The following is a 12,358-nucleotide window of genomic DNA, read 5'->3' as shown; positions in this document are numbered from 1 at the left end:
CTTATTTTCTTCAGCCAAAACTACAGGCTAAGCTAATCATCCTAGACAGCAGTACATATCATTCCAGAGCTAAAGGTAAACTATTGCTAAAACAGAAGACAATTTCAGCTAAGGGTTGGATCTTAATTTTATTTTGCAATTACACAAGCCATCATTAGTACAGGTAGCTGGAGCTGTGCCAGTTTATCTGTTTCTCTGTCACACTCCCAAACTTTCTTTTCTCCACATCAAAAACATGTGAAATCCCATTAAAACTGTGATTTCCTTTTGGGGGATATGGCAGCCAAGCTCCAGGGGTTTGGTGTGCTTTTTTATTTGTGTGAATTAACCTGGCCTAATAAGCCGTCTCAATCTACCTGTTTTTTAGTTACCTGGCCAGCTAAAAACACCTCTTTTCAATCAAACAGATCTGTTTTGTCAGCTTTGATTTCCATTTTCCCCCCTTCTCACTCATTGATCTGTTACTAGCTGCTAGCTGTCATGTGTGAAATACCAGTGAAACAAGGTGCAGTTTTGGTTTACTGGCACACCCTGGTAGCATCTGCTCTGGAAGAAAAGAACAAGCAGAGACCCAGGCCAAGAACTGAGGGTCTATCTGACACAGCTTGGTGTGTCAGATAAAGGGCCTAGCCAAGTAATGGAGCACATTTGGTGATGGGAGTGCTCTGCTAGGGACACTTGTGTGGTTAAGAATCTATGAACAACCATCATGGATCAGACCAGTATCCGTCTCCAAATATGGCCAGCAACAGAGGAAAAACAGACAGAGGTGAGATTTGCCTAGAAATATTTCCCTAGTTCACCATGATTTGCAGCTTGTTGAATTCCCAAGCCCAAAGAACATGGTTTTAGTATTTAACAGCCCCTGAGATATTGTTCTATGTATTTGCATCAATTGTTCCACAGCCACGAAACTTAGCACCCTGTGTCCTGTGTCTCCAACGTTAGGAGATTTATTCCCCATTTTCTTTCATAATTAATCTGCAAAGGCCAAACTGTCTTTTGGGGAGAGCTAAGAACTTCCCCCCTTCCTTCTAGAGGGAGTTCAATCCACACAAATCTACCCCTCCACTCTCAGGCCTGACATGTCCCTGTAAACCAAAAGGGGCCTCTTCCTATATCCTTAGCAGATGTTTACCCAGTCAGAGTGGGTACAAAGTCCCTGAATTTGCTGCTGCAGTATTACAGATGAGGATATATATATAGTTATACAGGGTATATATACATATATATCTTTAAGATATGCACAGATTTATGAGGCGAAATATACAGTGATATAGTATAGATCAAAGCAATATCTGAGTACCTGAAGACTGCAGAGAAATCACTTCTGGGCACGCTATGGGGAAATTTGCATTTGTGCATTCCCACCACTGATATGGCCTCCAGTTCTCAGCAAGCACTTGCTCAGGAAGCCTACAAGGCTGATGCAAATGTAGAGCTCCCTGTAACTGCTCCTGGCACAGCACATCTGGTCCAGATTTCAATTTGGTAGTTTGTGCTTCTTTTAACAAAAGCTTTGGAGAAAGATCCAGGTATATGAATGCAGAATTGTAATTCACCTTCATAGTGCTGCACAACTAGTAACTTTTTTCTTGGATAACAGCATAATATATTTTTTATGGATATACAGAAACATTTCCTGAGCCATTATCTGTCACATCTGAGGTAGCTATTTATACCAGTTGCAGAGTTGTCTGCTGTTTCATTTTCCCAATACATTTTCAATATAAATTTCTAATGCAATCTAAGCAGACCAGTAATAATAAAATCTTATTTAATTACGGTATCAGCTCACTATAATTTTTCTAAATTATTTTCCTAAATTGTCTAGCTTTTTATGATGAATTCTATTATCCGATTCCAGATTTTCATTTAGCTTCAACAGTAATTCACCCTCTCCTAAAAATGCAGTGCTGGAATGCACATAAGAGCCCAACATATCCCACAAAAAAAGTTTAAATATATGCAAAAAAAAAGGAGAAAATTTTGTAATCAGAATGTCTTTAGTTAAGTGTTTACAGTTTATTGCCAGTCAGACTCATAATTGTTTCAAACAAGACTGCAATCACTTACAGCAGTGTGTTACAGAAATAGATTAGCAGACATTGTGGCTCAAATAAGGTGTCAATAAATGTATCAAGCCATGACAACTGGTAAAGGCAAACAGCTCAGCAAGCTGTAATCACTTCTTAATGATAAATTAGTGGCAGAGGCAAGACAACAGGCAAGGTCTCTGGGGCCTCACTTTTTGCCCTTGTTTCTTGATCACTTTTCTCCATCCTGCATATGTAAATGTTGGTCCTGGCCATGCAGTATTTCTTTCCAGTGAACAAACAACATTTGGCTAACTTTGAACAACAAAATTTCTTATACTTAATCAGCCAATTTATTAGAGCATGAAGGAAAATTGGTCATGGCTTCAGTTCCTATAGTGCTGGAATTAACAAGCTGGCTGATGCCAGCACTAAACTTGTAAGTGCTAATGGTAATTAAAATCTATTTTCAAATACATCTGACAGTTTTAAGGTGAAGTACTTGTTATTCGCGTGAATTTCCAGACTGTGTATAAAAAAAGTGCTACTTTCTTCACGAAGGTGCCAGCTGTGGGAACAACATAATTATTAATTAATTAATTATTAATTCTCTGTGATACAGCATTTGTTCTCTTTTACAAGCATTGTTATTTTTAGTTACCCCGTTTTGCACACACACATACATCTCAGAAAGATATGATAACACAGTGCTAATATTGAAGCTGACATAAATTTTCAGTAGTTTTATCATCATTTGACAAAAGTCCATGTAGCCAAACCAGTCAGATTTTTCTCAGGTGCATTTGGGTAAAATACTTCATATTAACAAAATACTCCAACACCTAGCTCAAATGGGACTTTGTTCTTCGAAAAGGTAATCTTAATTATTCAACATATTCACACTATGTAGGGTGGAAAATAAGGGGAGGATAATCCTACTTTGTTTTCCAAGCCTGCTTCCTGACTAATTCAATCTATTGGATCAGTAGGAAGAACATGGGATAGATTAAAAAAATGTTGACTCTCAGATCACCAGGGGATTTGGATTAATGTTCTTTTGCACAGAGTGGAAGCATATGGGCCACAGAGTGCAGTTTTCTTTGGAAAATTACTGTCAAAACAGTACCATCTCAATTAACATAGCTGCTGACTTGTGAAGCAGGAATCAGATTTTAATTGAGTTAACCTTCAAAAAGCAGTTTCAGAGTAACTGCTTACTAATAACCTCTTGCTACACCAACAATATTGCCTAATAATAGCTTATGCAAGTCACACCTGTACAACTCCACAAGTGCTACTGCAGCATATAATATTCTATAGACCCTCTTACGATAATGTGAAGGAAGGAAAGGTATATTCATCCACCCTGACAATTGCTATCAAGATCCCGTTTTCCTCCTGTAAAATGGGAAAGTACTTTTGATTGAATACCCTTCATATAAATAATGGGAATTTCACAGTATGGGCTTATTGCTCAATTTGCCTGCATGTCAGCTGATTTCCAAGGCTGAAGTTGTTTCTGTAGCTAATCAGATACAGACATTTCTTTTCGACATTTCTTCCACAGATTTTCTAGCTGGCTTCCCCACCAATTTCCATGAAAAATAGGGAGGATCTCTTATGTGTAATTTCTTTATGTGCAAGCTATGAAATGTTTTATCTGAAGAGATCTTTAATGTCTGAAAGTGAAGCTCTAAGAATAATGAGAGACTGCAGCTAAACCTTTATCTACACATGAAGTAAGACCGCAGTCCAGTAAACGACCTCTTCTGCAGAAGCCCCTACCCCTCTCAGTATGTACCAGAAAGGGGTCATGAGGAATTCTGCTCAAAGTACTATCAACCTATACCATTAAAAAAATGACAAATTTTGGCCTTCTTCACCATACTAAAGAAAAAGAGATATTCCAGCTATTAAAAATGCATGCAACAGTTGCATGAATTTGTTACATCGATTTATTAATGTCTTATAAATGTCTTCTATAAAAAGAAATATAATTAAAATAAACCTCAAAACAATGGTACTGCATCAAAAGAAAATGTTGTATTTCTGATACTTTCACTAGTATAAAATGTAGCTCTCTGACCTCATTCATTATACATAAAGACTGAAACAAATCTCCTACACAAATGTGAGTAGTGCAGATTTTTATAATGAAGAATATCAGGATACCGGTGGAATGTACACCTTCAAATACATAATTAGTTGGTTCTTTATTGTGTCTATTACATCTCAAGATCTCTGCAGCACATGATTTTATTTTCCGTATGCATCAAAATTGATGTAATTCATTTTTAGAGACACTAGAGATTCTGAGTGCTAAATATAAGAAATATTTAAGGAACCTGCTTTACAGAGCATAGCTCTGAAAAATGTTATTCAAAGGTGTATTGACTGGGACTTTTCTTTTTGATTCTTGTATGTGCAGGTATATGTTTGGGCTTGTAAGAATAGTGCACATAAATATGATCTTAAGCAAGAAAATTGCTTGAGTGGTTGGGTTTCAGCCTGAGTACACGGTTTGTCCTAAATTCAGGGTAATCCTTTACATAAAGCTGCTATAATTAGGACATGCATTCTGCATCTGTCTTTGGCAAACATATAAGGAATACCTCATATATTTTGAGGTTCCCTGTATTCACTATGTATTTCTGCAGCCCTTTTGAAGCAAATGACTCATTCTTCTCAGATAAAAAAAGCAATCCATTTGCTCATAATGTACTCTCTTAACATTTACTTTCTCTATACAATGTTATGAAAAATGTTGAAGTTTCCCCTTGCTGTTAAATGTAAAAGCTTCATGGTTTCTTTGCAAACAGGTAACTGATGAGCTCAGTTTAGCACATCTAATTGTTTTCTTTAGTACTATAGGAGTCAATACAATGAAAGTAACACACACACAAAAAAGATACTTAATAAGGACCAAGTACACTGTGTCATAGATGGTAATTCAGCATTCTCACACTAAAACAGAATGAAATGTTTATTATTATATTTTTGCTTACCCTGCCTTTTTAATAATTGCATTTACAAACTTTGAAGCGAATCGTTGTTAAATGCTGAGCTTTGCCTGAAGTCACCTGAGAATCCAGTCATGAATCTTTGGACAACAGGCTACAGTGTAAAAATCAAGACAAAGAATCAAGACCTTTCTTGATTCTTGTTTTCCCTCTTTCACCTCTTGTACTTTGTCCTTAAGGGCTGCTTTCAGTGCAATGTGAAAAAAAAAAAAAATCTGCAGATGAGACACACTTCAATGGGCATTTCAACCTTTTAAAAGCAAAGCAATCTGCATTACAGTTTTGCAACCCATGGTAAGGAAGGAACACTAACAACATTCAGAAACTTCAGTTCCTACTTACCAGAGGATAAATGGACACAAAGTTATCAAGCAAAATAATTTGAACAGCATCAAAAGCAATAAACGGAAATGAATTTGGTAAATTTTAAGGGCATTATAACTATTCACCATAACTTGTTCAAGAACTATAACATATTTGGTACTCCATTAAATTCTTTTAACCCTTTTTTTAATGAATAAAGTAATTAAATTCCATTAAACTATGGAATAATTTCTTTAAACAATTTGCAAGACCTAAACTCTCAAATATCTTTTGGTTTGTCTCCTTCAGTGTATTTCTATTATCCAGCTTTTTATGAGTCACTGGAATTACTTCTGAATCACAAACACATTTGGGTGATTTAGAAAACAACTGTAAAAAGAGGGACTCATCCTGGATTATTAAAATGATGACTGTAAATCTAGATTTTTCTAAAAGCCTTTTTATAACTTGTTTATGCATGGCTTTCTCAAATCAACACTGCAGGACTGGTACTGACCTGCAAAGGGAAGGTACCTTTCAGCTCCTGCTGCTGCTTCAGAATTAGTATTCTGAAAAATGATGCAGAATCACTGAAAAATTTGCCTTCTCAAAATTATGTAGCTTTAACAAGTCAAGAATATGTTTTTCATAAGGAAATTACTTATTACCTAAAAAAATTACAATTCTGTCATGAATACAGGAATTTAAAATGCTTGTTTTTGTCTAAGGTTTTTGAGGTTAGAAATGTCTTTTGGCTTGCATTCGTTTTCTTTGCCAACAGGAAGGGAAAAATAGAGGTGTGGAAATGTCTGCAAACAGCATAAGTAGGTCTGTTAAAGCGATACAGAACATTGCTCTGGGGGAAGAAAACACACTTTTTGCAACAGAAAAATGTGTAACAGATAATGGAATATCAGCTGAAAAGGAAAATGAGCCATTGCCTGGGCATCAGGATGGGGTGAGCAGAAGTATTGCTTAGAAGAGCCTCTTCAGTCTTCTGCTGAAGCTGGGTATATCCAACTCTGCCTTGGAGAATAAAGCCACATGGGATGATTTTGCTTCACACACTCACAGCACAAACAAAATGTCTTGCTGATTAATATAAAACTGTGTGCAAGTGGCTTATCCTTATGTTTATGTTTGACTGATACACCTCTAGTGGAAGATGTATACAGGCTGGTGCTATAAAACTTCATCCCAGACAAAGAAGGAAATCAGTGCCATGTCTGCCCCAAATATCCAAGACAGTAAAAGAATATCCATTGCCTTATCCAGTTTCTGGATTTACAAAGAGGCTGTCAGGATTTTCACAGCTTGAAGGCAAGTGATGGCAGAAAAAAGCTTTGTAGTGGGGGATCAGAAACACCCCTCAATACTCTGACCATGGAAATCACAGGGAAATCATCCTTCTAACACATCAGAACGTCTAAATTGGGCCAGAGTGATATAAGGACATGGTCACATCTCCTGATAACATGCCCTTTGGCTCTGGGCTGTAGGGGCTCAGGGGTTTCCTCTCCTTTCATGTAACCGCCTCAGTGGGGCTGAGAAGCAATGGAAAAAGTTCACAGATTAAAATACCGCAATTCCATCTCACAAGATAGCACTACAACCAGGAAAGGAAATCCTGTAAGTGAGGTAGCTGGAAGTCAGCGCAGTCCAGAGGAAGAGGGTTGCCTCAGGAGACCACCAGGGTTCACAGAGGCAGCATGGCAAATCCACTTGGCCACACCCTTTCCCAGTGACATCACTGGGAATTCTACCAAGTAGTTGAAGTTATTTTGCCTTGAAGCCAGGCTCTATGTTACACAGTAGGGGTTTCAATTTCGCATTGGATGTAACTAAAAGATCAGGCAAATATGCAATTTCTTCTATTTGGCATATGCCTATTTAAACTAGATTTTATTAAAATACATTGTTAGTTTCCATCTATGTCAAAAGCTGTGTACATCAGACCTCTTATAGGATGTTCTAGAGCCATTCCAAAATGGCTCTGCTCTCCTATCACTATCACCTGGCACTCAATTCCAAATCTTCCTGTGTCTCCTATGGGAATAAATGTGTTTTGACAAGTTGTAGAGCTTCCTACTTCAAAGCTTCCCTTTTCTTCTGGCAACTGCTCAATTTCCTCAACTCCTTTCATTTTTTAATTTCTTTTTAATATTAGAGAAACAGAATCACTGAGAAACAAGATTTCCAATTACTGTTTTGGTATAAACTCAAGTGCTTTTGGGACACAGGTGCCATTCTAAGTTTACTTTAATTCTGCATTTGCTACTGTGAACACCCACAATAACCATACATTAACTGAAATTTAAGGCAGTGGCCTCTTTTCTGGAACTTGGCAGGAAGAAACAAATATATAAGCTTTATACATTTCTGTGATGCAAGACAGGTATATGGGAAAATCTTCCTCCTCGGCAAGGGAAATAAATCTATTCAAAAATTCAAACAGAACAGAATATGCAAAAACAAGCGAGAGTAGCATATCTGAATTCTAAAATAAATTAAAAGCCTCAAAGAGTTAATGACATAAAGTCCAGGTACAGGCCATAAACAGTGCATAGCTAAAATATTACTGTGGAAACAAAAGAAAAAATACACCCCACTGTAAATGTTGAGCGATTGTCTTGCCAAACACCCCACTGACCTACTGGAATGTACAAAACTGTCAAACTCCGATTTTATAACCAAATTCCACCTATATTATCTTCTGTGTTATTCTAGATAAAGGCCAAGGTCTTCAACAGGCTAACACTGAGAACGAGAAAAAAGGTGCCAGGGCTACTCCATAAGGGAGTATGAGCAGGAACTGAGAGTGGGTCAAAGAGCAGGGCACAGCCCCACTGTCTCTGGAGGCAGCAGGTGAAGACAGACAGTGCAGATGGGCAGAGGCCATTCACCAGAGCCCCAGAGATGGTTAAGTGGTGAACTGGTCCAGGATACCCCCAGGGATTCTAGTCAGGAGCGGGAAGACAGAGCTGGAGGCAGTGCTGGAGAGAAGGCTGCAATGCAGTTTCAAGACCCACACGGGAGAGAGGTACACCTGCTGACACTGCTCAGGGCAGGACTGGGGCTGCTCAGGGTAACTGAGGCCAATCAGTGCTCTCATGGCCCTGAAACAGTAACATCTACACACAATGTGCTTTAGTACAACTAAATGCGCTTTTGTTAGATGAAGTGCTGGTGATATGTGACGCATTACCAAAGACAGTAGGGCTGTTTCTGGATTTTGGTCCATTTATTACCGTTGCTTCAGTTTTTTTGCAACTTGTGCTTCTTTTTGATAATGTGTAATAATCTGAACAATTATGAGGCTATTAATTAAAAGGAAAAGCAAGCCCGCTAACCATATAAATAAATAAGTGTTATATCCTTTGAACTCCAGAAAGAATGCAGGAGTAAGCCACAGGCCTTGTCCGATGAACCACAGAAAGAGAAGCAGCACACCCCTATGCCAGGACATCTTAATACTAGGCATTATAAGGGGCAAAAGGCAGAGATACCAGACAAAGTACTGGGATGTGCACACTTTGTTAAAAGTCACAAAAATAGCGGTGTGTAGGAAACAACTGAAGGCAAGGTCTCTGTAGAACTCTATGGAAATGACCAGGAGCAAAAGCAGCTGGGGCAGGAAAGCTGTGAGCCCAAGGGCAAAACTCCATTTGCTCTCTGCTGTCAAGTACAACATGTAGAAATAGGGAGAGAAGTTATGACGGATATCCCTCCTAGTCAGGTGATAGAGGTAGGCGTGCTCCAAAAACTCCCAGCCATAGAGGTGATAAAATGCCAGAGTCAAGGCAGCCAGCACTGAGCCGGCAACTGTTCCAAAGAGTAGTACGTCGCGGTTCAGCATCTTTACAAAAAGGTGCCAGAGGCGTGCCATAAACGTGACCCTTGCCGTTTTGTCACCCCGCGCATCCAGCACCCCTTCCCCGCGGCCCGGCCTGGTGCGCAGGCGGAGCGCTATGGGCAGCACGTAGGTCAGGGGATATATTTTCATGTGCACGGCCAGCCCGTAGCACACGGCGGCCTTGCCCACGCTGCCCGCCTCCACCCAATACAGGGTGGCGAGCACCAGCAGCGCCACCAGCGCCTCCGCGTTGCCCCGGCTGGACACGGCCATGGGCAGGGGGTTGAGGAGCCAGGCGGCGGCGCAGCACCCACAGGCGCGGTCGGCGGCGGCCCCCCGGCGCCGCAGGGCCCGGTAAGCGACGACAGCAGCCGCCAGGTCTCCGGCCACGAAGAGCAGCTTCCCGAAGGCCTCGGCGAGGAACACGTTGGGCGTCAGCAGCCAGGCCAGGAGCGGCGTGTAGCGGTAGGTGGCCCGCCGGTAGGGCGAGCGCCCCTCGGTCACCAGCCGCGCCGCGTCCGTGAACACCCGGTAGTCGACGTCGGTGTAGCGCACCCGCATGGTGCGGTCCTGATGCAGCCCGTACAGCACCAGCGCCAGCCTCCCCAGCAGCCCCGCAAGCAGGGCCGCGCTTACCCCCGCCATCCCTTCCGCACGGGGTGGGGGGAATGCAGGAACGGGGAATGCGGGAGCGGGGACACGCGGGGCTCGAGCGCTCCCGGCAGACGGGCTGCGGACGGCCGCACTCTGCGCGGCTTCCGCCGGTGTGCGCGGGGAAGAGGCGGCCCCGCGCCTGCGCGCCGGAGTCGTGCCCGGGCGGGGCGGTGCCGCGGGGCGGCTCCGCGCTGTCCCCGGCCCGGCCGGGAGAGGGGTCGGAGACGGGCCTGGGGCGCTATGAGGAGCGGCTCGTGGGGGCGATGGGCGGCAGTGCCTTTGCTGCGGGCTGGGAGCCTGGCAGGGCATGGGTGCCGGTGTCCGGGGAGAGCTGCGGGGCACCGCCATCCGCCCTGCCGGTGGCACCGCCGCTGCCCATTGCTCCCTCACCCTGCCGGGAGCTGTCGGGCTCCACGGGTGGAGAGGCGGCAGATGCAGTAGCACTTAAGTAAGAAGGAAAAACAACATCTGTTATTTACCTTCCGCAAGTGGCTATGTTTTGCCTAGACGTGTGAGCTCTCTCTAGAGCACTTAGGTGAGCTTCCTGCCGCAGCAGATTTCTCATTTAATTAGATCAGAAACAGTATCGTGAAAATCGGAACTTAGAGTCACTTACAACAAAGGAATTAATTCCGCTCTATTTTGAGGGTCTATTATATACGTTTTTCAGATAGTTTTCCTGTCTGGATATTTGCCATCTCACATTTGAATTGGGGCTGATTGAAAAACAGGCATTTATTACTATTGCGGGTTTCATATTAGAACTTAGAAGGGATTTTGTTAGAGATGCTTTATTAATCAAAAATATGAATTTGCTTGTTTAGTAGTTATTTGCAACCTCACTCTTTTTGCTGAGTAGTTTCATTTAGGAATATTTTGGGAGCTGCAGCGTTGGTGGCTCACATCACTTATAGGAAATAATTGCTTTTTCTCAGTTCTGGGGACACCCATCAAAGAACTGGGAACAGATCTTTTGCACTTGGCAGAGGCATCTTGGAGGGTGGCCTAACTGGTAGGATATTCAGGGGACAAAAGATATTTTTGAGTGCACACAGTTACTAATTTTTATCTGTTAAGGCTATTGTTTTCTGTATAAAAGTGCAATGGTGTATAGTCTGAGATATCCAATGGGAGAAGCATAGTAACTAACTAACCTGGAGAGTCAGTTTTTCCTCTGTCAGATACTTGCATATTTTTTACTAAACTGGACATCTTCAATAGGAAATCTCAAGGGAATTCTCCATTAACTCTCCATATGATATCTTGAAGTCCTAAAACTGATTGTTAGGATGTTTCTGGGAAAGGGAACGAGGGTGGTTGGTGATCCTTGGTAAATAATTGCTTACTCGCTACTGCTGTTCTAATTTAGAACAGGAAAGATTGGTAACATTTTATTTTTTCCCCTCTTTTATGTATCTTGTACTATAATGGTTAGGGTACTTTTTAAAATGCTTCCATCACCATATCCATTGTTGTGCCCAAGCTTTTATCTGGAAAAGCTAAAAGATTGATACTGACTAAAATCACTGGGACTGAAATAACTTGGAAGTAGATATATGTAGATACTATTAATTTTTTGGTTTGGAAAAGTTTGCAAAGAACCATTCTTGCTATCTGCCAACGTTCTCCCAGGATTGTTTGCTGTTTTGATGCCTTAATGGATGGAACATGTTTTATTATTTCAGACCCTTTGAGGAAGCTGTTCAGATTCCAGTTTATTTGCTGAAGTGTCCAGGTTTAATGATATTGGTGGAATAATATGAGTTTAATAAATAAACTTAGGAATATGCTGGAGTCTCATGGTTTTCTTGTCTGTTTCTGACAGTCTGTTTTCAGACAAATCTTTTATTCTTATCTGAAATTAACAGAAGTTGTTAAGCTGTCGGTAGTGACTGTTCATCATGGTTCTAAAGAGGAAAAAAGTAGGTAATTTAATTCTAAAGGGTCATGAAGTAAATAAAACAGAAAATCTGCTTAGCTACTGCATATCCTGTGACTGTATGACATTGCCTGAGCTGGAAAAAGAATTGATCTTCCTTATCAATAATTTAACATCTTCAAAATATGCTTGAAGCTCTTCAGAGAATTAAGATTTGGCTCCAAAATGTATTTAGCCTCAGATTTGATACCAGCTTACTTAGCCTGATTTATCATGTACTGTAGGCTTTAATGCAGGAAGGAGGGCAGTCTTATTAAAGTTATAAATCTGTTGTTCCTGTAAAAAGCTGCTTTTATTTATATCAGTCACCATGAGCCACTTTTAGAAAATGCTGGGAGATAAAAACTAATAGAACTGCTGAGACTGAAGCTGACTGATTCCAGTGCACATGAAGGTACAAACAGCATGAAGAAAAGTGTGGAGTCGCCATAACATAAATAGGAATACATATATATGTGTATATTCGCATGGGCATAAAGGTTTTATTTCACTACCTGCCAGGCATTTTGTTTACATGGTCTCAAAGATGGACCATCTTATAAACTGAGGTCAC

General features: G+C 41.1%; 1 protein-coding gene across 1 annotated transcript; it reads right to left on the bottom strand.

Moving 5' to 3' along the window:
- Positions 1-7,600: 7,600 nt before the first annotated feature.
- PIGM (phosphatidylinositol glycan anchor biosynthesis class M) lies at positions 7,601-9,968 on the bottom strand. Its single transcript, XM_053972672.1, has one exon. It carries the CDS (start codon positions 9,855-9,857, stop codon positions 8,604-8,606), a length of 1,254 nt encoding a protein of 417 aa, XP_053828647.1. The 5' UTR covers positions 9,858-9,968; the 3' UTR covers positions 7,601-8,603.
- Between the last annotated feature and the right edge of the window lie 2,390 nt (positions 9,969-12,358).

This window comes from Vidua macroura, chromosome 3 (assembly GCF_024509145.1).
Source record: "Vidua macroura isolate BioBank_ID:100142 chromosome 3, ASM2450914v1, whole genome shotgun sequence".
In the NCBI taxonomy this organism is placed as follows: domain Eukaryota; kingdom Metazoa; phylum Chordata; class Aves; order Passeriformes; family Viduidae; genus Vidua; species Vidua macroura.
Note: the sequence above shows the minus strand (reverse complement) of the source record. Positions and strands in the feature narration are given on the sequence as shown.

Bases quoted from the DNA above. Each gene is read 5' to 3' on its own strand.
- PIGM (XM_053972672.1), bottom strand. From the start codon at position 9,857: ATGGCGGGGGTAAGCGCGGCCCTGCTTGCGGGGCTGCTGGGGAGGCTG.